Here is a 27,708-nt window from a genome sequence, read left to right on the forward strand (position 1 = left end):
GAAGAGCGTGCCAAGTATCAATTGGTACTTCTAGCTGTCTTAACGCGGCAACATTTGAATTCAACGTATCTAAAAAACACCTAAGTGACGAATGCGAGGCTTTAATTACTTGGGGTGCCTTTGTGATGGCTATTATGTGATCGTGAACGATCAGCCGTTTGTTGCAGAACCGTTTCTTTAAGATATCCCACGCTACATTATAATTTTCTGATGACACCGTTAATGACTCGACTGCTCGCAAAGCTTCACCAGATAAACATGATCGCAAATATTGGAAACGTTGACAGTTGTTTAGCATGTTGTTTTCGTCTTCAATAATGGATTTAAATGAATTTTGAAATGACAACCATTCCTTATAGCAACCAGTGAAAGATTTTAAATTTAAAGTTGGCAGATTCAATTTGATTGATTGATCACGATTAGAGCAATGTGAATTAGCGCTGGAACAACTACCGTTAGGATTCGCTGTGGCCGCAGTGTGCGGTGGAGGCGTCGTTTGTCTAATTTTTGTTTGAATTGATGATAATACATCGAGATACTTTAAATCAATTTCGTCGCGGTCCTGAGTCTGTGTCTCAATCGCCTCTGATGAAAGATCGAGTGATTCAATTTCAGTCTGTACCTCGTCATATTCTTTGAATATTTGTTCGATGAATGTTTTTCTAGTTTCTAGTGGAGACACATCATTATCATTTGATTGAAAATTAGACACAAAGTTCTGAATACGCGTAATTCTAGCTTTTAATGAGGTTCTTTTCCTTTTTAGAGCCTCTAATTTGGCAATTGATTCATCTAATAAGGATGTCTCGGGCATAATGATTGATTTGATTTACGTGGTCGAGATGAAAATTTGCGAAATTAGGAACAATAGAAAAAGTCGTACGTAGTGATGCAGTTTGGAAGGGAAATTGAAAGGATTGAGAGCCACTAACCTTTGTTGATGTCTTGAGTGATGATCGCTTCGCTGCTACCCAATTCGGTGACTATTCGTGCTGCCCTTTTGCCCTTGCTGAAGGTGACGAAATCGTTGCTGCCCTCTGGGTGTCGAAACTGTTTCTTGAATTGTTGTTGTATTACACTTGTTATTACACTAGACGACCGTCGTGTGATATGGATTTAATCATCCGGCTCGAAGGACCAAAATTATGAACGATTAATCACTGTTGGGTGGTGATATTAGCCGTTCAAATGATATAGTCGTCTTTGTATAACTACTTAAAAACTTTATTGTATGACAAAATGTTGATGTACAAGTGTTAAGTACCAAGGATAGTGGTAGACTCTGGTTTTTACCGCTATATCTCGACTTAAATAAGGGTGGGTGATTTCACCCCTCTCACAAAGAAAGTAGGCAGGACTACCTGCTACAGTACCTGTTTCTAACAATAACGTTCAAAATTACATTATTTTGTACAGTATTGGTGTTTTTTGTCTCGTAATTGCCACTCACCGGATTTTTTAACTTGAGACGACATTAAAACCATTTTTGGTTATGTCAGTTATGTTTATGCTATTACAAAAATGAACCTTTGATCGTCAATTTCAAATTTGCCAAATTTCATTGTTACCAACAGATTCAGTCATTCTTGATCACGCCGTAGATATTGATGTTTTAATATCTAAATACGATCGATATGATACTCACCCTTTGTCTCTTCTTTTGTTGATTATATTTTCATATTGTAATTGCAAAACTATAATATGATCAACAAAAAAGAGATAAGGAGTAGTTACGGAACACAAAACTTCTGAAAACGTGCGAAATAGCTTGAATCATATTAACAGCAATGATGAAAAGAAATTTGGCGAAACTCGCATAAAAAAGTTCTACATGAATGGTAAACCCAGTCATCATTTTCTTCGTTCCCATTTTGAAAACAGAATTCTGTTATAAAATTTTGTATTTTTGAGTAAGAACCATTTTTAAGTAAAATTTAGGTAAATGTCACAAATGACAAATGACAGGTTATTAAGTTATACCACACGTTTTCAGACATTTTGTTTCCCATAGCTGCACCTTATCTCTTTCCTCATATTATAGTGTTGTAATTACAATATGTTCAACAAAACAAAAGACAAAGGGCGGCTATGGAAACAAAACTTCTGAAAACATGTGGCGTACTAGCAGCGATGATGAGAGAGATTTTGAGGAAACTCCAAAAGGTTGCGAATGATAAACTCCGTCATCATTTTATTGGTTCCCATTTTGAGAACAGGATTCTTTTATAAATATTTTGCGTTCTCAAGTAAAAACCATTGTTTAAATATTAAAAATTAAAAAAATTAAAAATCATAGTTGGCCGATGATTTTGAAATTTGGTATAGGGGCCTAGATGTTGACTCTAAACAACTTTTCTTAATAACCTTTTGTCGTATTTGTTACATAAAAGGCACTTTACTCTACAGAAATACAGTTTTTTTTTAATTCCAAGGCATACTTGATTTTTCAAAACTAAAATTTTGTTAGAAATTAGTCTTTAACCAAGCAGGACTGAACCCCAGAAAATGAAAATTTAAATCGGGAATTTTTTTATCTTTTACAAGAATCGTTTCACCTATCCACACTGTATGTATGTACATATTTCCTAAATAGAGGGTCAGGATTGTTAAAAATATTTTCCAGCACTTTACCACATCCCTAAATGACGTATGTACCTTGAAAGAAATACGGCACTTTTAGGACACCGACATAATGCAGGTTGATTCAGGTGGAATCTTTTAAAGGACTGGTAAACCCACGTTAAACCCGTTTATCTTTGTTTTTATTATTTGTATGTATGAAGCGCATTAGCATCCATCAGCTTTCGTTTTCTCTGGTGGGAAAAAATGTCTGAAAGTTATAAATAAATTAATAAATTACACTTAAGTATGTGCAAAAATCACCAAATATTTCGATTCTCTTGTGTTATTGTTTACATAGTAAATATTTAATCTAAAGTATCCTTTGAAAATAATAATTGATTTGAGGCAGGTCAACAGATTAATTGTTTTCAAAACAACTATATTTTAAAAATAACACTAGCATGGTGATAACGAAAGACAGAGAAGTAAGGGGCCCTAAATGCACATCTCACAACGGCTACAATTTAACGGGATTTAACATTAGACATTCAAAATAGTATTTACTTTTAAATACTATAGCACGCAAAATATTGCATTTTAAAGAAACCATTCCAATGATTTTAAAAGAAATGAAAAGAGACGCTCGTGTTGTGAAAGAATGTTGTTTGCACTACTACAGATACACTCACTGTCTTGTAATTTAGGTAAATTACGGTTCATTCAACAATTAAGGTCCGACATATTTTATTCTGATTCTAGAATTAGAATGTTTTTCTTTATATTTTTAATTTTCAAAATACCAAATAGATATAAATCATGTGTTTTATAAATTTAAAAACATGAGATCTGTCGCTATTTAAATTGCATTTAAATCCTCTTCTCACTTATTTAATATCTACAAACACTTTGATCATTTGTTGATGTCTCGGCTTCTAGCTGAGGAAAAATTTCCATTGGTCAGGGGCGGCTCTCATCATCCTTGCTTGGATATTGATTTACTAATTAATTTTAATGAAGTGGCTTCATTTAACTTTTATAAAGCGAATCTGCAAGATCTATACGAGGTTATTTCATAATTGATTCGTCAGAACTTGACAACATTTATCCAATGTCGACTCTGCTTGCGACTATTTTTATAAAGTTTCATATAATTTGCGTGTCATTTAATTGTGTCGAAGTCATTTGCTAAAAGTTCTTAGTATCCAGTAAAATAATTGAATTTATCAAAGAGAAGAGAAAACATTGAAACTAACTTAGCGCAATTGCGCCAACTAGATCACTAAAAACATAGCATTCAATTAAATTCATTGTTACAACGAATTCGGAGGTAAGCGTATTTGACCTATTGTACATGAACCATTAGATTTATATACTCCATTCTTTATCTTGGTGAGTGGTCGATGCGATCAAGCAAGCCATGGGTAGCTTTGTAAGTTTTACTTTTTCCACCAAATGTGTGTGTGGTGTAAATCAAATATTAACTGTCATCGGTGTCATTCAGATTCAGAGTCTTCGTCAAGCATTTATGTCCAAATCTCGCGATCTTATGTCGCGAAATGAAAATATATAAGCCGTACACATCGATTCTTAAATTTAACCGTTCCCGGTCTGAAAATTATCGGCGCGTCCGTCGTCGGTCAATCCGACCGAACATTCAACATTATTCCCGTCCCGTGCCGGGCAATATTGCAAAGACGTTTGGGTTTGAAAAATTAACCGGATTCTTAAACCATAAACCGGACCTAATTTCACCGGAGAGTGTGTGGTCGGTCTAGAACATTTTGAAATTCCCAAGTAAGTTATGAAAATTTTAGAAAACGATGCGATGTGAAGATGACGCGTTTGAATCATGAGCAATTCAACCTGGAAAATAATAAATAGAAAGACTTTGCGGCGTCTCTGTAAGTACATTATTTGAATATTTTTTAACAACTACCAACGCACTTTTCCATGGGAACTTTCAAAAATCCCTAAATTCAACTTGACGGCTGAAAATTTTCCTAAGACCACTCACCAAGATAAAGAATGGATTATAATTGGAAATTACCCAAACAAATTTCAAATATTTTTTTGGATAAAAATTAATACATATTCTTTTTCAACACTCCAAAAAACTAAAGAAGATCAGTCTTTGAAGTCAGTTGTGGCGGCGAGACGGGGGCGGCATATGGTGGATTCGTTTTATATTTCTAATTAATAGAATTGTTTCAGAATAACTTGATATGGCGCCAAATAAAACTGGTGACGCAACCAAGAGAACCGGAAAAGCTCAGAATGACGGTTCCAAAAGGAACAAAGAAGAAAGTGCAGGAGGGAAAAAACTAGTTCATCAACATCTACGACGTGTTGAAACAAGTCCATCCCTGGCATCCCCACACCAGCATCTTGAGTAAGATGATGAGCATTATGATTGGACACTTTCATTGGCGCCATGCGCCATGTTCGAACGGTTCGCTATGGAAGTTTCCCAGTTGTCCCACTACAACAAAACACCCTCACCAAGTACACCTGTCCGAAAAATAAAGTTAATAGTCGTATTGTTTTATAACGTTCGTTGTTCATTGTTATTATGTAAAAAATAGTGTGTACAATGTAATGTACAACGTCTCCACGTGGTATGACCATTACTGACACGTGCCAAAAATGGAGAACTGTAAATTAATGTCAACAAGAAATTACTCACTAGGATTCGAACTTTGGGGAAATTACGTTTTCCATGTTGTATGTAACTGGAATTTTCAAAAGTATAGTGATCCCAGAACGTTTTATGATAGGCAATACTCATAACGAGGGGATTAGTATTTGACACCTCCTAGTGAGAAGAGGAGCACTTCGTCCAAGAAAGACTATAGTTGTTCCAAAGCTGCAGCGATTTTATGGCAGGGCAATAGTTCTTATTACGTCTATTGAGATGCCGATAAGCGACTTAAGCAGACCCCTGTCAATCATCACTTTCGTTCTGTACCTGTCAGTGTACAGGGTAGTACTTGAATGAATTTACGATTGGGGGTTGTAGCTGTGGTTTAAACCTATTGTCGATGTCGTTAACGTTTATACAATGATACCCTGCCATAAAATCGCTGCAGCTCTGGGACAACTATACCAGGTATAAACTGTCTGTCCTCTTTCTAAATCCAGAGCCCCCAGGCCGAAGACAGACCCTTAGAGGTCTGTTTATTTTATTTACGTCCCTTACCTGCTTCTTTGTTAAGTTGTTTAATTTCATAACGGTATTCCCTGTCATAAAACATTAGAGTTCTGGGATCACTATAATTCTGAATGCTTACGGTTGATTACTATTAATTGAGAGACTCTTTGTGCAGTGAAACTGAATATGCCGCCAGAAACCAAAACTGATTGTGAAACGAAAAAACATGTTATCAGTTTGCAAGAAATTACCCACTTGCTTACTGTTACAAGTGTTTACTGCATTTTTGACATGGTTACGATATCTTTTGTTTGTCACCGACACCAGAAACCACATAGCCTCCAACCTAACCAAATGTATGGAAACCCAGCAACCGATATCCATAAATCCTACGGAGTAATTTCTTGTTGACAAATCTATAACCAACAATACTCTATTATTATTGTTTATTATTAAACAAATCGGGCACTATAGACTGCGGCAATGAACAATAACACTGAAATGAATGTTTTTGGGATTGCTAGCTCAATTTTCATAATTTCTTTTGCAAAATTATCATTAGAAAATAGAAAATGGCCGAGAGAAGATGGTGGATATTACCTCTTAATAAAAGTGGAAGAAAGTAAAATGAATAGAGATACCTAATTTTTACAAATGAGTATGTCTTTTTACTCTTTTTATTGTAGATAGAGTTGTTCAGATTTACTGACATAATATGCTACACCAACCCTCCGACATATTCGAAACATTTTTGCGAGCCCTGAATCTGGCCCTGACTTGTCGTGTGAATGTAACAACACTAACAACCAATAGATTCATACGCCAAGGCCAATTAATTACATTGTTATTGTTAATTATATTGTCATTTAGTTTTGTATAAGTATGTACATCCATTTTTTACACGACCATCAGGTCGGAGTTTATTTACTAATTGTAATAATTATTATTTATTGTAATTATTATGTTATGTTATTTTTATTTGTTTTAAAACTGCAGAAATTTTCTGAATAAATATCATGTGCATGCTATCAAATAATCACATTACTACAGAGTGGTTGGCACTCTACGGATCACTACTCGCCCCTGCTGATCTATGATCTATTGTCGAAGCAGAAAACTTAGCCATTCAAAAAACTCCCGACATTTTTGACATTTCTAGTTCCTCAAAATGATATAATTAATTATAATCTTTTGAAATTTGAGTCGGTAATAGGATAATTAGGTCCTACCTATGTACAGCCAATTAAAATATTAGGTGGTTAGTACTTATGAAATAAACTTAAAAATGTATATGTAAAATTGCAAATGACAGCAAATGTCACGGGAGTTTTCTCAATAAGTTATACCGAACGATCATTTAAAAAACAAATCGAGTTTGCTTTGGAGCCTATGCTATAGCATGGGTTGCCATAGGTAACACGCCGACTCGATTTATTTTTTAATTGATCGCACCGTACTTCATGCAAGTACCTATTAATCACTTGTGGTGGACATAGCCTCCAGTGATAGTTGAACAATTAGCTTTAGTACCTACTTCAGTACTTCTATTATTTCGCGTCACTCATCAGTACCAAATTTCACATCACTAGTGGTGAATGTATACTTAAGTAATAAATTACTAGTCTCAAACGTTCCAGTATTTCCAGTGTTTATTCAGTATTAAATAAAAAAAATAAATAAATCATCATCATTAAAATACTGATATAAGAATTATGGCTAATTGGAGTACTGTTAAATACCAGAAGGCCCAGTACGTAATCACTGATCACAGTAATTAATTTCTGATCGACCAGTAATACTTTTCTGTAACAGTGTTTGCAATTTTAATTTTTAAATCTATTTTTAAATCTACATACAGCCTGTCCCAAAAATGGCGTACAAACTACTTACTACCTTATTGAGGATGTTTAAATGTACATGAAAAAAATATGTAAAAAATGTTTCCGACAAAAAAATCAATTATTTTTATTATTATTATTAACGATAATACAATGTGAACAAAGATATATTCATACATCATTACCTTGCAATGTTACCGTAGAGGATTTACAATAATTTTTTCGATTTCCAAAGCTTCTAAATTCTCTATTATGCAGGATTAGATATTGGTATAGTGAGAGATCTTGTACTTTGTGATAATATGTACGATTAGACGTAGCTGTCATGAAAATTTCATTCTAATATTTCAAAATAATTGACCTGTTAAGTGCCACTTTCAAAGACCGCCAAATCAGAAAGTAAGTCCAATAGAATTGTTTTAACATTTTTCTGGCGTTTACGGTAATCTCTTCTACACCGTAGTGCACCGTTAGTACGCCATTTTTGGGACACCTGTATATGAAATGCTGTTCGTTGGTAACGTTGAGAACGGCTGGATCGATTTAGCTAATTTTGTTCGTAATAGTTCGAATAAGGTTTTTAGGGAAAGAAAAATTGGAAAAGTTGCCCGGAAAATTAGAAAATTTGGGTAAAACTAAAAGTACTTTTTTTCTATGAGATTTTTGTATGAACTCAAAATCATAACTCAGGATTAGAACGATGGATATGCGTAATTCTTTTGTTTTGTTCGTTATCATTTTGGAAAAGTTTTCAAGAAAAAAAAATTCGGGGCCATTACATAGAAAGTTGGAAAATTCTGACAAACTGCAAAAATTATAATTTTTGTATGTACTCTCGATCAACTGACGATAGGAACGACATATTTGATTGATTATCTTTTTTTTTGTTCGATTATGCTCCCGGGATGGAAATAACACAATTGAATGTTTCCATTGAAAAAAAAATTGGAAAATTTGGAGAAAAATTTGGAAAAACGCATTCCAGCCTAAATAAAATAAAATTACATTTGTTTTTACTTTTGTGTTGTTTCGCGAACTGTCCAACAAATGTGGTTGTTTTATTTTTATTCCAATTTATTTCGCTACGTGCACAAATGTTATTTGACAGCTGATTGTCAAATTGTGAATGAAGCCAATCGGTTACATAGTGACGAAAAATTGATTATTTATTTTTAATTGAATTGTGATTTTGTTGTAAGTTCATCGCAATTTACTTCTTTGTTTTCATTGTTTACTTGAACATCGGTCTTGCAATCGCAATCGAAATGTAAATGAAACAAACACCTTGAGATTCATTGTGATTTCAAATTTAATGGCAGAAAATAAATGATTTGTTTGACATAACACCGCATGGTTCCAAGTCGATCACATTCCAGACACATCGCACATTTCCAGCATTTCAGCATTGTACATACTGCCTCATAGATAACGTTGTCTCTGACTGCCTATAGAATTCATCTCGCATGTAAAATTTCTCATTTTTACTTTGTTTACAATAGCTTTTCACAAATTCACAAAACGATCACAAACAAATTTATTGAAATTTGGACAAGACAACGTCTGTACGGTCAGCTAGTATACTGAGTGCCCCAAAATTCGCGGAACAACTTAGCAGTACCTACGTTGATCTGATCACAATCGGTCAGAATTATTATGCCACTAGCTAGTAAAAGACAAATAGTCAAAATCTTTTTAATATTTAAAATAAACGAGATGAAATCTGCACTTTTTGAGGCTCCATATCTCCAATTTTCTGATGTTGAGTAAAGTAAAATCTGAATAGATTTTATCACATTACCCCCTACGGATACACCTTTAACTTTTGGAAAGGAGTTTATTCAGAGTTGTTTTCACGTCAGTTCAGCCTTGAACCCGTCTTAATCTCTTTTACAATATTTTTCCAGCAAAATGCAAACAGATGAAACAAGATCAAAGCGAAAGAGGCACTTTTAGCTTCATGATTTGAGATTATTTAACTTTGACATAAAAGTCAAAATAACTGATTAACTCCTGCGCAGTAGTAAATCATTAGAAGAAGTATTCCTGTTTACTGTTTTGAATTCTATGGAGATAATGATTGCAATTTGTTTTAAAAATGATACAGTGAATGTGAACTCTACACTCTCTACCACGCTTACTACTTAAAATAAATCTTTTCATAAATACGCAGTTCTATAATTAATATTTTCCGCGAAATTTTCGATTGATGGTCGTATCCCTTTATCTAATCAATTGAACTAAACCACCATTGAAAAAAAAATCCTCGTGACAATCACTACAACGTGATCAAGAATGACTGAATCTGTTGGTACCAATGAAAATTTGAATGATTTTTGTACCGCTGTAATCTAAACGCATTTCCGATTGTCAGCTTTGACTTGACAGGCGAATTTGACGTTTACCATCAAAGGGTCATTTTTGTAATAGCATAAACATACCCGACATAACCTTTTTTTTTAATGTCGCTTCAAGTAAAAACATCCGGTCAGTGCCAATTACGAAACAGAAAAACACCAATATTTTTCAATTGTTTCATTGCCAACAGACTCAGTCATTCTTGATCACGCTGTATATTTAGTGATAATTTTCTTGTTTTCACATTTTCAGTTTTGCCATGATAATGTCACGTGTCACTACAGTCAACAATTCAAAAATTTTGTTTATATTTTTTCTTTAATGCAAAATGTATTGCTTATCAAAAAGAGAGCAGAAACCAAGACTTCAAATTGAATTCGTTTATTGTCTTAAGAAATTCTTTGGTTTGGATCATTTGACATATCTTTTGTTGATAACGTGGCACAAATAATAATATAAATCGTACATTCTATTTATTTTAGGCAGGTATAATCTAAAAGATCTGTATAGTATACGCGTGTTCAAGTCTTAAAATGTATATGTTGAGTCGCGTGCTACCATCGTTATAAAAGATGCCTTATTGGGTCGCAGGTCAAGGAATGTTTCAAAAGGTGATCTAGATGTCATAATCTTTTAACATGCATATTAATCAGAAGTGACAGCTCATTTGTTAAATATAATGCCAAACATCCGCATGTTCCTCATCTTTTATTTATATTTAACGCAATTTATTATAATAAATTTTGATTAACGTCGCACACGCTTATTTTTTATCTATAAAAGTAAATTGTCAAACTTGTGATCCTGATATTTTTCATGTTGCTGCTTACTGCTTAATTCGGAACTATTCGAACAACTGACGTACAAAATGGAGATAAAATCGTAAGACAATTTATTCTTCGGTGGAAAAATGTTGATATATTTACATAGATGAAAATAAAATTATGTATCAAAACTTCCAAATGGACTCCAATAACACCAGTGCAGGCAACCCATTATACAACGTACAGAAGTGTTATTGCATAAATTACAAATCTATTTAAAAGAACTAAGAAGTGAGTTGTCACCAACCCTTACAAAACATTTTTTTCATTCTTATACTTTTTGTGTGGTAATTTTCCTCATTTTTGAGATTGATTATTCTTGCAAAACAATAATCAAGTACAAATATTTACAACAATTGTTTATTATTTGCACACGTTATATCGGATTGTAAAATATGTATCTCTAAATGTTTTTAATATTAGTGACATTTCTCATATTTGTTGATGCAGCTACTTAATAACACGAATCATGCGAACGACACGATATTGTTGCATAATGTTATTAAAAATTTGTTTTTGAAATTTTTAACCAAAACATGTTTTTTTTAGACGAGAATAATTTGCAACTAGAAATAGGTACTTAACAAAAATTTGTTGGATAAAAAAAATTAACGAGTGATAATGTGTGGATAGTCGGGAACGGTCGGTTATTTTACATTTCGTGTAAATAGTATTTAATAATACTCACAATACAAACTATACAGTTTATTGTTTATTATCGATAGGAAAACTGTTAAAATGTGTAAAACTTAAACAAAGTAATATAACTATACAAAATTAGTAGAATCAAAAACCATATCACATTTCCATATTTATTATTAATAAAGAACAAAGGTATATGAACAATATTTGATTGTTGTTGACAAAATATTTCACTAGGAATAAATGAAATAACTGCATATAACTAAATACAACACCTTCAATAACAGTAACAGAACTGTAAGCACAGCACACCAACTTAACTGATATATATGTATATATGTATAGCTATCACTTTGAGAATTCTATACATTATTGTATAAAACTTGTAAGTATGTTCCTATGTCGAATATTAAAATTTTGTCAAAATAAAAACATGTAACAGCGATCAAGAAACTAATATGCTTATTATGTATGCTTATAAAGTAGATTGCATTGTAACAAGCTACTGATATATCACTTATTTAGAAATAATACGAGAATATGAACTGGACGTACTTCCGCTCAAGTTTTAAGTAATGAAAATCTGAAAGTACTTTTGGGAATGTGGTGATTTTCTCGTTATCACAAGACTTATAATTTCTTTCATTCCGCAGATTTAGAAGTTGACAAACTGAGATTCTTCATCAGACGACTCGCAACAATATTATTAACTACGAATTCTATCTACGTTCCAAAAATAGATTTTCTCACATTTTATTGCTTATTTTCTAGTAAAGACATCTATCAGAAAAAATGTACGTTTGGAGTTTATTTGTAGATGTTTGAAATTCCTACTCGTTTTCGCAGAATTCAAACAAACGGTCCTATCACTGTTCGACTGTTCAACAATAAAAATATTGTTTTACCGATCCTTCAACAAAACAACTTTGAAACATTATCATTTTCCAAAACACAAACACTATTCCTTTATTTTCAAGTACGTCGGATAAATGTTTGGTATTCTCGAATGATAAAAATGTAATTTTGTAAACACCGCTTCGTATTGAATGACAATTTCTCTTAGGTAACTTTATCAAATTTCGAGCTGACAAATAAATTACCGTGAGTCGATCTGATTTGAGAATATTTCACCCAATTATTATTTAGAAGAAAATGTCTCTTTTGTAGGTTAAGTCCACTTGTAAATTCTATCACAAAAAAAAAAATTACTCAACTTTTCATTTATTCTGAAGGACAAGCTAAACCAGTTCACCACTTTAGTTGATTGTTAAGATTATCACTATGATATAGTCTTGAAACAGCATCTCTTAGTTTATTAAACTTTATAATTACTTCTACTTGACTCCTAAGTATCACCACGAAGTGATGTAAAATGTATTCTCTAAGATTTATTGTGAACTTTTTGACATTTGCTTACTTAGATAATTAAGTCTATCTGGGCTAAGTTTTCACAAATGAGTTTTTGTAAAATATGAACCATTTGTATTTCATTAATTACAGAAACTGTAAATCTAGCCTAATTGTTTGTAGTGAATAAACCATTCCTAGAGTATTATTTATAAGATAGATAAAAATGGTGAACAGTTTTTGGCCTTTGCTTGCTGGAAGGAACCGGCCTTCCACTGTGGGAGGAGAACATCGTATCTGTCAGACTATCACCACTTAAAACCAAGTAACTTAATATAATAAACAGACTGCTATCTAGAATTATATACATTACAGTCATCTCAAAGAACTGAGTAATACCTACATGTAAACATAGCTATTACCAGCTAACTGAGGTTCACAGCCACACTCCATTCACGCCCGTTCATAGACAGTTCAGATCACAGTGTTTCACGATCAGTTGCAAGGCACTGGCTGTCAATTGGTCTCGTAACTAGTGAGCAGAGCAGCATCAACAGGCTCCATACAGCTGGGGCATGTCAAACTGCGCATAAGCCAATCATCAATGCAACTCATATGGTAAGTGTGCATGCACGGAAGATAACGCAGAGCGTCACCTACAAGAAATTCTACCATGCAGATGACGCATTCCCTGGCCTTCTTGCACCCATCGTACATGCCCGTCGGCAGGTGCTGTATTAGACCGATCCGCTTCGCAATCTTAACCTGCTCCTCTTCGGTCAGTTGCGCTACGGACCGGGTCACGCTGGGTGACGGGTGGTAGACGGGGGAGGCTGCTTGGATGGGAAGGGTTTCCTTAAAAAGCACCAATCAATGATCACCGCTAATATTGAAGCTATGTTTACGTACTTGGTAGTTGGGGGGCCCCAGCTGATCTGATGATGACTCACGAACGCTATCGCTACCTCTCAACAGTGAAATATCATCAGTTGTCGACCGTTTCAAGCAATTACCCATCGTATTTATGCTTGTCACGCATTTATATCATTATTTAACTTCCTAGCAATGCCACATTTTGTGAAACGACAAAACAACAATATCTCGAACATGTAGACTTTTCGGGGATTCGTGCGGATATTCCGAGACAAAATCGTCAGATTTAAATTATTCTTATCACTATTCTCAAAAATATTGACACATAAATATTAACAATGGAGTTACCTTGCCAACCACAATTACCATTTTCATTCTTTTTTTTTTTCTAATTTGACACTGTCAATTGTCAAAATTTGACAGAGTGCTGACCTCTAGTATGAATTTAAATAATTCTGTTACTCATAGTTTGTTACAGAAATCATCTGTGAAACGCACGGACCACGACACGGACAATGTATGTAGATATCGTAGATATGAATTCCAAGTAATTTAAAATCTTCTGAGTCATTGTTGTTTGTTGTTGTCGTCGTTCTTGGTACGCCGTCGACGACAAATTTTTGATTAATTTTTAAACTCGAATAACTTTTAATCATTAAGTATGAACATTAAGAAGTTTATGTTTTTAAAAAGATTATTTAAAATTCTGTAAGATGGACTACGTTATTTAGTTTTAAAAAAATCAACGCTAAAAATCCCACTCAAAAAATGTAAAAAAACTGAATGTTTCATTTAAAAACCATAAATTTGTGTCTCGATACATTACTGAGATATTTTGCATACTCATATAGTCATATATGCACGAAAAGTAGGTAGGTAGGTATGTGCGACTTTAATACATATTTGATTGGAAATGAAACCATGGATTATTTATTGGAAAAATATGTAATGACATAAGTTGTGAAAGTGAAATTACATTTTCTAGTATAACCAGATAAGATTTTCTACCAGTTTATGTACATATAATCTTGTTACTGAACTTGTTTTGAAACAAAATATGATAAAATTTTTACAATTTTTTTATTTTACGTGAGGGGATCGATGGATTAATGACCACCTTCGTTTTAGCAATCGTTTTTTCATGTTTTTTTTTACTTGATGTATGAACCGTTTGAATTTTGAATATGTATTTTTGTTTTGGCATTCGAAACTTGATATCGAAATGTATCGAAAATTTTGCACCGCCATCTGTACCAGATGAAGGCAGATACAGATAGGAACGCACAGGTTTCTACGTATTGGTAATGCAATTATGTCATTTAAATTTTTTTTAGTTGAGCATATTTTTTCCTAGAATGCGCTGATGAAAAAGCAACGTCAGGCGTCGGAGAAAGCGACGCCGACGGAGACACCGACAATGAGCTCCGGAACAAGGCTTCCACAAAAATACAGGCCGATAACATTCTATTGATTTTTCAGAAACGTTCGTTGAACCAATCACAGAGTTGGGACTATTTTTAAAGGGTGAGGTTGTTGTTGGGTTTTTCTAAAGCTAGTGTAGGAGCTAGATGTAACGTGTGTGCGGTTTTTGCGTTTTTGGACGAGCGACAGCTCGGTACGATCGCCGATGCAGGTGGCAACTCTTTTCCGCGAGTCCTCCACATTGCTAGGAGCAACGATGGAGGCGGGCGGAGGCGGCGGTGGCGGTGGCGGGGCTCCGGACTCTGGAGTCTCCGGACTCGGACCCGGACCTCTCTCTTACGACTCCTACAACAACCACCCTGTGACCTTCTCCAATAAGTACAAGCTGTAAGTTAGATAGATGATCAACCCTTTGCCCTACACGCGCTGCTTTGCGAGCATGTAAACAGTCTTGTGCCCCTTGAGCTCCAAATTCATCCTGATTCTTGCCCCGCAGATGCCGCCTACACCTTTATCTATTTCGAAACAATCATTACTTAATCGCCCAATGTTCAAACTTTTCCCCATTTCCACCGACCACCTCGGCATTTCCGAAATTTGTTTGTTTATTTTTGGTCCCCCAACCGAGAATCTCCCACTTCGTCTGTCCATTCGACATCTCGATTCTCGAACCCTCCTAGATTTTCGAAAATTATTTTTGCCGCATGTACCTAGCAAAAATGTTTGATGACCGCTGTAAGGTTTACACAACACCCAGTTCACCAGTTTGCCTTCAATGTTTACGTGTTGCCTAATTATCAAAAAGCACACAACGAACAGCGTAGAGCTACCCTTAAGACCTTGACTCAAAAATAACAAGTCAAAGCGAAATTCATCATGTATAACGTACTGCATCCTGCATGATGTCTCGTATAATAGGTTGTAACACGCCCTCAGATAAATGTAAGTGCCTATGTTTTTTCACTGAAAGTGTTTCTAAACAACGTTATTTAATGGTTGTGTTTTTATGTATAGAAACATGAAACTTGAACCCCATGATGATGGTTATGAAACTAGTGCTGATATGTTGCTTTCAAACACTGCCAGTGTTAATCATGAAGTGAAATGTGAAAAACTCGAAGATCCTTACAGTTTTATTGACGATGATCCTATTCCGATGCTTCCTGCTGCACAAGGGCCTCCTCATCTTATCAGTCCCATGCCCCCGCTCAACAACCAGCTCATGCCAGGGCCCAAGAAACGGGGGAGAAAAAAGAAGATTAAACCTGAACAGTAAGTTCCTTTCAAACTCTCCTTCGCTTCATTTAAAGTCCCTAAAGGATTTTATTTAAACAAAAACGTTTTTTACCTGACACGTTTTTTTCTAGTACTGTGAATTTTATCAAAAACATCAATACATTTACATTAATTGTCATATGTTGTGATCAAAATTATTTCAAAAACAAGTGGGCATGACTCATGTCTGCTCTGTTAAAGTGACATTTATGACGTCACGAAGTCGACGTAATCAAATTCAAGATGTTTTCTTGCATAATTTTCAAGAAAGAGCCACTGCAGAAAATGTTTTTCCAATACCTGTTCAAAAGTATACTGTGTACATTTTTTGAACACTTTATTTTATTTAATTATTTCCGTTGATATTATATTTTTTAAACGGCCGAATAGTGTACACTTTTTTCGTCAAAGTAACTAAAACATATATGGCACTGTTGACGTACATTAATAACAAATTCTTTTCTTTTCACTATCCGTTTCCTCCCTAGTGTAAATTATACAAAATTGTGTGGTGTAAAGGCCACCTTACACCAAGGCAACAATTGGTAACATGTTGCGTTGGTATAAGGCCGCCTTAAGACGTGTTTTGGGAAAATTCTGTCAATGTGTCAAATATCAAAAATGTCAAATGAGATCGTGTAAACACGAATTCGGAAGTATTTTTCACAAAACGTTACAATTTCTAATTAAAGCCTGTAAATGTAATCACAGTAACCCTAAAATGTACAAAAATTGGTCGAATATCACTGCGGACAAAGATCAAAGTTGCCAATCGTATAAAGTAGAAAGTACCAGAAGGTGACTACCAGTCTTGCTTTTTATCTAGTATTATAGTGGAGGGACAGTACACAGTAATGAACTCGACTTCAGAACTGTACAATAACATCACGAGAGACAGTAAATTTAGTTACGTTTTTCTATATTTACTAAGAAAAAGTGTTTTGTAATTAACATCAGATCCGTGACGTCACGTTTCTTTTGTTGTGTCTCAAGTTCCTATGTGTGTGTCACATGATCTGCGCATAAAGTGTATTAAATTTTAATAAAATGGATCACTGTGAATTTGTTAAAATGAAACTTGTGGCTAAAATCAATTTTATGGTTAGATTAAATTAAAGGTATTTTTAAGCAGCAAATCAAAATGCGCTACATCCCTACATCTGTGGCCATTATACAGTGTGGAAACTACTTATGGAATAAATTCAGTGATTTCAAAACTAATCACGTTTGTCGAAAACGCTGAAACAGGTCAATTTTTATTTCTCATAATGATTATAAGTTGCTTCACTTGTTCATGACGTCATCTATTTTTGAGCTATGACGTCACACTCATTTTTTTTTTTCAATGACCCCCTACTTTTTTCTTCTCTTTCTGATAGACCTTCCTACTACCTAAACGATGAATGAAAACAATTGGTCTTGCGTTGCTTCGTAGATGCGGCGTAAGACAGTACCTTACATAACAATTTTTTTGAGAAAATGACAAATTTTACTTCAAAAATTTAATTTAATTTTTAGTGTAAAAATTCTTTTGTATGGGTTTATTTAAAATAGAAGATTTATTTTAATAAACCAAACAGTTTCGAAGATTTACGGTAGAGAATTCGCGCTGAAATGGAACAAATTAGCCTGGACATTTTTGAGCGGAGTGTACAAAGTAAGGTTCTCGATAATACATTTAATAAGGTAGTAACGACAACGGTTGCGACGAATATTTCCATCTCTCTTATTTGGCGTAATGTTAAGTTAATCTGTTTGACACTTAAATTTCAAGTCACAAAAATCCCTAAAAATAGTGTACTTCTGTCTTTGTCCCACTCACGGCATTTATCGATAACGTCCTCTCGTTTATTTGGAGTCTCAAAAATGAACAATGAGTTGTCGTTACCTTAGTACAAAGTGTCGATGAGTGCCAAATCGTTGGTGGCGGACAATTTCAACACTTGCATTAAATTTTATTGTTAACCTTGGATGTTTGTTTGTTTTTGTTTGAGGTCAATTAAAATGTTTACATTAAAAATTAAATTAAATTTTTGAAGTAAAGTCTGTCATTTGCTCAAAAAAATTGTTATGATTGGGAGGAAAAAAGTGAGGGTTGTCATTTAAAAAAAATTGGTGATGACGTCATAGTTCAAAAACGGACGACGTTATTAACAAGTGAAGCAACCTAAAATAAGTACTATGAGAAATAAAAATTAACCTGTTTCACCGTTTTCGATAAATGTCATTAATTTAATTAAAATTACTGAATTTATTCCATAAGTAGTTTCCACACTGTATTATTGTCATCATCAGAGCAGTTGTGACCAAACGAAATATACAAAACATTAAAATTACTTAAATTCATGTATCAAATGCGTAGTACAAATATAAAAAAAAATAATTACATATAAGTAGTAAATATTTTTTACGATAAATAACACCTTTGTATGTTATTTTTGACAAATTTCGGGTTACGTTAATTGTAATTCTGACCACGTGATGAAAATGTATTGTTTTCAAAAAAATCTTGTGTTATTCACTTACATTTTTGTTGCTATTTACTACTTTTATTATAATTGTAGTTATTGTTAATATAGTTGTTTTTATCGTTATGTTTACTAATGGTATGTTTTGTTATGATTTTGTGTTTCCAGACAATTTCTGTATGTTATAAAATATGAATTTTACTAGGCCGGACTATAGTCAAGACATGAACGGTGGAATTCCGCGGCCTATAAAAGAAAGAAAAAAACACGATCGATTTAATGGAATGCCCGAAGAGGAGGTATCCAAACGAACATTGCCCGATCATCTGACCGAAAATTTAGACATTATCATTGTAAGTCGTTAACAGAATAGATATCGGATCGAAATTGATTGTTATTACATCGTAGATTGGTATAAATCCTGGCTTATTTGCGGCCTACAAAGGTCATCATTATGCGGGTCCCGGAAATCATTTTTGGAAATGTTTGTACTTGTCGGGACTAACACAACAGCAAGTGTCAGCTGACGAAGATTATAAATTACTTCAAGTAGGCATCGGCTTTACAAATATGGTACAGCGTGCGACAAAGGGTAGTGCCGATCTAACTCGTAAGGAAATTAAAGAGGGTAGTCAAATATTATTAGAAAAATTGCGAAAATTTCGACCTAAAATAGCCGTTTTTAACGGCAAGTTGATTTATGAGGTGTTTTCTGGAAAGAAAGATTTCAAGTTTGGACGACAACCGGACCTGGTGGACGGCACTAACACAGTAAGTTTTTTGTTTTTTTCCTTTATTCAAAATAAATTTTACGCTATCGTAAAAAGTAAGTATTTTCGTGTTCTGTGTGTATATTTTTGGTTCGTAACGTAAAATTTGATGTTCAGTAAAAATTTTTAGATCTTTCTGTTCAACACGAAATCAAAATTCCGAGAAACAAACACTTACATGAGTAAGCTTAAATCTGGTGATTTATACATTTTCGGGTAATTAAATTATATATCTGATAGAAACGTTGCGGTTACAGTTTTATCCGGAGGTCAAAAATGTATAATATTGATTGTATCACGTGTTTGCAGATGGGTATGTTTTAAAGGATTTGTGTTTTCGTCATTTTTTGATGTTTTGATGAAGGGCAAAAATCCGTAACCGTGGTGACGAGTTTATAAATATTGCCAGATTTTTTTGATTGGTACCAGAATCGTGTTTGTAAAAAAAAAAAAATGATAAAAGTGGTAAATTGATTGGTTATATTCTGGTGACCTCCGAGTTGAAAATTAATTTTTAGCATGTTTGTTAGTTACATATTGCGCATTGCAAAAAAGCAGTATAAATTTTACGGGTTGGTGGGCCCATTTGTCGGTGATTTCCATGTTTGAATAATTTCTTGCCGGTGGATGTAGAGGGTCGAGATATAGAAAAATGATTTAGCGAGTTGTGGTGATAATAGAATGAATGATTTTTGATAGAAAAAAAATATTTCCTTGCAGTACATGTGGGTGATGCCTTCGTCGAGTGCAAGATGCGCGCAGCTTCCGAGAGCGGCGGACAAGGTACCATTTTACGCAGCGCTAAAGAAATTCCGCGACTACTTGAACGGTGTAATAACAGAGATCGATGAATCAGAAATGGTGTTCGCGGAACCCCGCGTGAAATCATGTTACGAAGCCGAACCGAAGCCCGATCCATATTCCACCGAACTCACTGACATAAGTAATGCTGTGATCAAAAAAGAGGACGGCACTATTGTGCCGTGCAAAAAGAAACGAGGTCGGCCTAAAAAAATAAAAGTGGAGGGCGAGGAGCCACCCCCCAAGCCGGTGGTCCGCAAATCGCCACCGACTCAACAAAATAACTGTGATTTCCCCAAAAAGAAGAGAGGCCGGCCTAAAAAAGTCAAAGTGGAAAACATGGACATACCTCCACCGGATAACAATACATCGACCAACATGTCTCAATGTTACTCAAATCCGTCACCGATCCAGTCACCGAATAATTTCTACCAGATGGGGCCAGCACTCACACCACCCAACAGCTCGAGCAATCTGTACGCCCAGCCCCAGGGCTACACTCAGAGCCCAAGACCGCCCTACAGCCAGTCTCCCAGGCCCCCATACAGCCAATCCCCCCGCCCCCATTCACAGCCCTTCACCCACTCGGACCTCAGCTCAGAAATCAGCGCTGCCATCAGCTCAGAACAGCTGGGCTCACCAGCATCTCCTAGTTTAGGTCCTCCCGATTTCGAGCCTCCGACAAGCATGGCCGAGGAGGCGGAATGTCGGCTGAGCAGCCCCGCTCCGTCGTCTAATAGTGAACAGACACACTATCCCTACCACTCGTACAACATGGATCCCCCCCATGAGGCCCAGTACGCATCACCACGACAGCCCCAAGACATAGCTTCCAAGAGTTTGTCGGGTTTGGAATCTTTGGTGGATCAGATTCCGAGCATAACCGAGGGGGAGACGCCGCTGAGCGAGGCCCCAGACCAGTATTCCGGCCAGTTCAATAACTACAACGTGTCGTCAAGAGCCAGTCCTGTCCCCTACAACTATCCCCCGTCTTCGGGGTACCCCCTGTACCCCACCCCCACTTGGAGCGGCCATTACGAGCCGATGCCGCTGGCTTACCCGCAATTGCCCTACGCTCAAGGGTACGGGCCGGGTTTGCACATGCCCAGCCCGAATTACCCCTACTATAGTTACCCACAGCCCGCGCCGACACACCCGCCTGGCTACCCCCCTTACTTGGGCGGCTTCTGATTGGTTTCCGTCACTGTGTATTCATGTTGTGTACCTGTACCATATGTTCAGCTAGTACCTAGCAAGTCTGTCCGCTTGAGTACAGTTGGTCACTTGCATTTTGACAACAACAGAGACTTGCACAGGGTAAATGGTGATATTTTTTTGTCATAAGTATTTTCTCTAAACTTTGAATGTTAGATAGGCCAAGGGTTTCGTGCATTATTCTACATTCAGATCTCAGTCGAGTGTGTGTGTGTGTTAACTCTGAGTGTGTGGTTCATCGTTATAGCTGTAGCCCATGTCATTCATTTAAATAAACATTTGTTATAGCTCTTCAGGTCGTCTTTTCTTGTACCCTTCCCACATATCACTGCATTCAAGGATGAGCCGGCCACAAAATACTTTGTAAGTGGTTTGCTCATTTTAAAAAAGTTGAAAACTACTTTTATAGTAACAGAACTGATATTTATTTAATATTACCTGTTCATTATGTTATTACAAAAATGTGACATTTTTTTATATCTAATGTTATATTTAATACTCGTAATAGTTTCACAATTTAAGAAATTCTATCTTCAATTTTTGTACTTTAAACAGTATTACTAATTAACGAAAAAAAAAAGATCAAATAAATTTTGTTTAGTTCAATGATGTATTTTTATTTTATCATAAAGTTGCTAAATCCAAACTTGCTTCGAATCGCCGAATTAAACCGTATCCCCTTTAATCACGCACAACCCGCATAAAAAATGACTGCTCATCATTAAGTGGATTACATCGCTGAATTAATCATCTCAGGAAACTTTCGTAACTTCTTGTTATTAAGTGTTTTATGTGTGTTTTGAAATGTTTTGTTTTTTGTAAAACAATTTTTTTTGGCAGCCTCAGATTATTAACTGTGCGATTTACACCTTTTTTTTTATTACAAGGCCTTGTTTTTAAATTCACCCAGTATACAGTGTTAATAGTGCTGTATACGGAAAAAAGATAAAGGGTGGCTATGGAAAACAAAATTTCTGTGAAAATGTGAACTGTCAGCTGTCAGTCGTGACATTCATGCAAATATTAATAGAATTTCATTTACGAAAAGGGAATGAAGAAAATGGTAAGTGAATTTATCAGTGTTTATCACAAATAACCGTGTTTGTTGAAATTCCGGTGGAACATCTCTTGGCCATCGCTGTTAATACGGTCTGTTTTTTCGTTGCATACTTTGAGCAAACTGAACTGTTGTGTAATTTCCGTTTATGTTAAATTCGTCAAGAATAAAAAACATTTAATAAAAATATACTTTTATTCATTTGATAAAGTCTCACAAAGCAATATAAATATTACTTTCAATAAATAAAAAAGATGTAACAAATTGCTTGAATAATTGTGAATTCATAATGTTGACTACCAATATTTGACAGACTTTGCGAAACTTATTTGTCAACAATTAAGTTCGTGTCTATCAAGTTCATTTACAAAATTCAAAACTAATAAAACATATGCAAATATACCTACTACAATACGTTTTTATTATTTTAAACCAAATATTAGTGTGTTAGATTGGGAAAAATAGAAAGTTATTAGGTATATGTGCACTAGGTCATAAAAAATAATTACTCAATCTTTGCAAGATTTTATAAATAATCTCTATCCTAATTAATATTATTATAGTTTGTACAAAAACAATTATATGTAAAAATATGCCCAATTTACCACTTATCCTTAGAATTAAGATTTCACAAGTAGGTAGGTATTGAAAAGATTAATGGACCAATTAATAACGAAAATACTGTAAAACGGGCTGACTCCTTATACCAAGCCTATAAAAATGATCGCGTCTAGGCACTGAAATGTCTGAAAGACATCAACATTCGTAGTCAGGTGGAAATATATTATTAGATCGATTGTTTTTTTTTTATAATAATGGTACTCAATTTTGTACAATCCGGAGCTTAGCATGAGGTTATAAGGTGCACATTTTTGTGGAAGAAACGTGAAATAACATTTTAGGCTGGTTCTTAAAGAAACGTGGCTTAATTCGTCACTGTTTAAATTACGATCGTTCAAGATTCAGTACCATTACGCTATTTAGTTATTTACAGGGAGCGTAGCGTTACGAAAACATTTTAATCTGATTATGAGTAAATTTAACTTAAAAATGTAACAATCGTCATAGTGCATAATAAAACAGTAATGTCATTTCTATTCACAACGAAATCTAGAATCAAATTTGGTATTACTATTCATTATTACAAAATCAATACTGGGTGAAATGGAAGTGGTAAAAAAAATGTCAATTCTCAGAATTTTGAAGAAATTGTTCGATGAATGAATAGTAATCACTCTTAAAATGTTCAAGTAACGCATATATAGATTATATTAGATGTTATGTAGGTAGTTTATTAATTTGTATAAATTGTGCAAATTATTTGAATCCTATTAAAATAAATTGAAAATGATGGCCCAGAAATCTTATGCAGTTTTCTATAAAGGTCGTCAATAAAATAATTTGTTCCAAATAACGCTAACAGAACAAATTAATTAACCGCTATACGCAAACTAAATTTAATTTCTAAATTAATACGTATGTGTTGAAGAAACCTATGTTAAATTAATGAATTAGAAAATACTTTTAAATGACTCGAGTTCAACTAAATAAAAAGAAAAAACAAGAAACAAAACAATAGATTATCTAACCTCAAAAAAATTGAAATTAGATAATCTCCAAAACAAGGGTCGTTTTGCTAATAATAGGAATACTTGTAGCAAACTACAATATTCGTAAATAAAAAATAAAATAACCGTCGGCTTAAAATGTGAAATATAAAATAAAACAAATGATACAAATAAATTATTTGTCACAATAATAAAGTAACAAAAATTAATACTAAAAATAGCGCTATTGTAAAATTATTTACATAACTATTTATATGAATATAAAATAATATTTTTGCAATATATGGGGAAAATATATTAATATAAAAATATAAATAAATTAACAAATATGAGTTCCATGAAAATAAATGTACCAAAATACAGGAACTAATTGATTTACAGCAAATCTTTTGTAAAAAATAATAAAATGTTAGTTCATCTAATTAGCATATTTATGCTAAATATTTAAATAATGACTACTATGCATCGGATGACGATTTTGTCTGTTGTGAAACATTTTCTGGAACACTTTTTTTATTGTCTGAAACACTGCACTGTACATTTGGGGAAGAACTTCTATCTCTACCATCCTGATCTTCTAAAAATCTATCCATAAAATCAGTAAGACCCGGATGTAAAGTATATTTCTTTTTTTCCAATCTCGTTTTGTTGGCAAATATGTCATGCCTTTCAGATTTCTTCCACAAATAATAGAACTGAACTAATTCTCCCACAGACCTTGTACGAACCTTTAACCACATACTACTCTTTTAAAATAAATAATCATTTTGGTATTTGGAAAAGCACACTCGCACCCACCGTCCACAAGCCCACAAATGACACAAAGCCACAAAAAGCCAATTTATTATTACTCGAGTGGATTCAGACAAACTAAAAAATAAACCAAATCCATTTTATTAACAAAATATTATTCCAATTTGTACTTTTTACAAATACAAAGTGTGACATAATTAAATTAACAGACAATAGGCACTTACAAATTTTGCGAACAAAAGCGACACAAAACCTAATTAAAAAACATTGTAACAATTTGTAAAATTAAACTAGTCATTATCCTAGACAATTTTTAACGCCAGCACCAAAAAATCTAGTAATGCCTGAATCCACTTAAACTAATTGTTACAAATGTTTACCACACACAGAGTGCGTTAAACTGCAAAGCCATAGTCTTGGAATTTTTTTTTTTAATATAATTGTAAAGTTAAAAGCAACGTAACTACGACAACTAAATACTGCCACTTAACATCATGGAAATTAGTCAGTCTTGCAATAATTTTGCGTTTAATACTGCTATGAAGTTATGTTACCTTATTCTGTTGTATTAAATGGAAATTCTTCCCGAAACACCTGACTCCAGATTCAAAATTTCGACACTCTTCTTCTGACCAAAGGCTCATTGTATCCGAACTTGGCGCTACGTTCATCCTTAAACGCCTTAAAGCTTCTTCAACGTTGTGACCGCACTGCTGCAATAAATACAAAGCTTGTTCGTCGTCTCTTAAATGACTGCCCATGGGGATTGGCGGTTTTGATATTTCGGCCGCCTTTTTCAAAAATTCTTCCGCGATTGTAGCATTTATCATTAATGGATCCCACAACAGTTTATCTTCATTTTCGTAAGGCAATGCGTCGTCGTAGTGGCATAAACCTTCTGGAATTTGTGCTTGGTAATCGCTACCGACCATGATGGTCTGCAAACATAACAAATAAAAAAACAAAATAACAGAACTAAAGCTCTCTGTAAAAATGATACACCCAAAAACTAAAATTTCTAATATTCAAAACTAACATTTCAAACACTAGACAACGATCAACTTTTCACTACTCTACTACAACACTACTACTCAATCTAACTACTCATAAATTACTCAAATAAAATGTACATGCATGAATAAAATGTTAGTAATGAATTATAATAAAGAAATAACCTTATTAACCTTTCTCCACTCATCTTCATCTGGGCTATAGTCATAATCTTCCTCTTCTTCTTCACTTACCCTTGATACAGCTGAAACAAGCACGATTTATTAATGAACTATTACAATAAATTAAATTCATACAACGCAACAATCTAGCCGCATCTTGGTCATTTTCAGGGATATTTTCATACAGAGCTCTCAACTTTGAAGGTTGGTCTGGAGGATCTGTTTCACTTTCTTGTTCTTCCATCGGTTCTGAAGGATCAGGATCTTCATCAACTGGGCTTTCGTTCTCTTGATTTTCACCTCGATAACCATACAACGCAAGCAGTTCTTCTAATGGCATATTACTCTCCTGCAAAATAACAAGTTATTTGTGCAACATGTACAAATATAAACAATAAATCTAATGTACAACATTACAAAGCATTACTTTTTTTACAAGTAGGAAGTTTACGCACACGACCGCAACGAGCATGCCTAAAATTCCACCAGAAATTCATTTTTTATTTTCTTTATTTCTATGGCAAATTACGCAAAAAAGAAACTTGGTCAAGTGCAAGTGTATCAAAGTGTAAAATAAAGTTCTCCAAACTGTAAAGCATGGTATTTTATTTTACCCTATAAAAAATGTATCAGCACACTAGTTGCACAACATTGTGGGGCAAAAAAAGTGTTTCGTGAAAACCACAATTCAATCTTACTTTTTGTAAACTGGACAGTTCGGCGTTGGGATCTTCTGATTCTCCAGCTGCTAGCGCTTCTTCCTCTTCTAATGTACGTTCATCATCAAAATCATTAACTAGCATATCAACCGAAGGGTCAAATAACTTATCTTTGTTTGGTGAACCGCTGTCTTTTCCATCTTTATTTGGAGAAGCAACTTCTGCCATGATATTATTCTTCGTTCATCACTTCTGTTATTAGTTGTGCTTCGAATGGAAGTGAATTAATCTGCAAAAAACGGTATGATTCAGTGATTGGCATTGGAACTACAAAATTGTGGTGTAATTTTGATAAATAAATTCTTTACTATGACCATTGAGAGATAGTATTTTGCCAAACAAAAACATTGAAGAAAGTGAGGTTATAAATGTACAAAATGAGCCCGCTATTTACACTATATTAAATTTTTTTGTGAATCCAACTGGAACTGCTAGCTGAGAGCTTGTACACAACTAAATTGAAAAATAAAACCCAAAAGTTAATAATTCGCACACACTTTTTATTTAAACATTTCTCATTTTTCCCAAAAACACAAACCACTTATTATCATCCGCCATATTTGTCACGTGACTGAGATCATCAAGACAAAACAACCATCAACGTAAAAAAAATGAACCGCTAAGTGAAGTACATAAATATATTTTAACGTGTTCACTTTGTATAATTAAAATCTTATTAAAGCGTTCAATGATGAAAATCCAACCCCTGTTATAGTACCACAGATATAAATACATCAATACAAACTTATTAAATTATTTGCATTCATTCGACTATCACACATTTGTATACTTCAATGTTCATAACCTAGCTAGAAACTCTGGTCACGGAAGTAAAAAAGTATTTACATCAAACATAAAAATTAAGTGTAGAAAAGAGTATGTTTTAGTCTTCGAAATTA

At 34.2% G+C, this 27,708-nt stretch overlaps 3 protein-coding genes and 1 long non-coding RNA gene across 11 annotated transcripts; 1 reads left to right on the forward strand and 3 right to left on the reverse strand.

Moving 5' to 3' along the window:
• Window positions 1-11,525: 11,525 nt before the first annotated feature.
• Window positions 11,526-14,035, reverse strand: Rnf11 (Ring finger protein 11). Its single transcript, XM_069060023.1, has 2 exons — window positions 13,626-14,035; window positions 11,526-13,571 (listed from the first exon to the last, which is right to left on the reverse strand). The coding sequence occupies exons 1-2, from the start codon at window positions 13,731-13,733 to the stop codon at window positions 13,233-13,235; spliced, it is 447 nt and encodes a 148-aa protein (XP_068916124.1). The 5' UTR covers window positions 13,734-14,035; the 3' UTR covers window positions 11,526-13,232.
• A 400-nt stretch (window positions 14,036-14,435) lies between these two features.
• On the reverse strand, window positions 14,436-16,281 carry LOC138139661 (uncharacterized). The gene is made up of 2 exons (XR_011162348.1): window positions 16,141-16,281; window positions 14,436-15,356 (listed from the first exon to the last, which is right to left on the reverse strand). It is a non-coding gene; the product is annotated as an uncharacterized lncRNA (long non-coding RNA).
• On the forward strand, window positions 15,217-21,835 carry Tdg (Thymine DNA glycosylase). 4 transcript variants are annotated; one of them, XM_069060019.1, is made up of 5 exons: window positions 15,217-15,398; window positions 16,026-16,283; window positions 18,960-19,107; window positions 19,163-19,525; window positions 20,245-21,835. In XM_069060019.1, the coding sequence occupies exons 1-5, from the start codon at window positions 15,217-15,219 to the stop codon at window positions 21,514-21,516; spliced, it is 2,223 nt and encodes a 740-aa protein (XP_068916120.1). In that variant the 3' UTR covers window positions 21,517-21,835. The 4 variants fall into 4 exon arrangements, with proteins under 4 accessions (XP_068916120.1, XP_068916121.1, XP_068916122.1 ...); XM_069060020.1 differs by having other exon boundaries at window positions 16,143-16,283; XM_069060021.1 differs by lacking the exon at window positions 15,217-15,398 and adding an exon at window positions 15,413-15,953.
• Window positions 21,836-22,773: 938 nt separating this feature from the next.
• On the reverse strand, window positions 22,774-27,409 carry LOC138139802 (mesoderm induction early response protein 1-like). Of its 5 annotated transcripts, none has more exons than XM_069060304.1 (6): window positions 27,307-27,409; window positions 26,789-27,038; window positions 26,226-26,439; window positions 26,103-26,173; window positions 25,473-25,856; window positions 22,774-24,893 (listed from the first exon to the last, which is right to left on the reverse strand). In XM_069060304.1, the coding sequence occupies exons 2-6, from the start codon at window positions 26,975-26,977 to the stop codon at window positions 24,624-24,626; spliced, it is 1,128 nt and encodes a 375-aa protein (XP_068916405.1). In that variant the 5' UTR covers window positions 26,978-27,038; window positions 27,307-27,409; the 3' UTR covers window positions 22,774-24,623. The 5 variants fall into 5 exon arrangements, with proteins under 5 accessions (XP_068916405.1, XP_068916407.1, XP_068916403.1 ...); XM_069060306.1 differs by having other exon boundaries at window positions 22,774-23,343; window positions 26,094-26,173; XM_069060302.1 differs by having other exon boundaries at window positions 26,094-26,173.
• Window positions 27,410-27,708: the final 299 nt, after the last annotated feature.

This window comes from Tenebrio molitor, chromosome X, assembly GCF_963966145.1.
Source record: "Tenebrio molitor chromosome X, icTenMoli1.1, whole genome shotgun sequence".
NCBI classification, from domain to species: domain Eukaryota; kingdom Metazoa; phylum Arthropoda; class Insecta; order Coleoptera; family Tenebrionidae; genus Tenebrio; species Tenebrio molitor.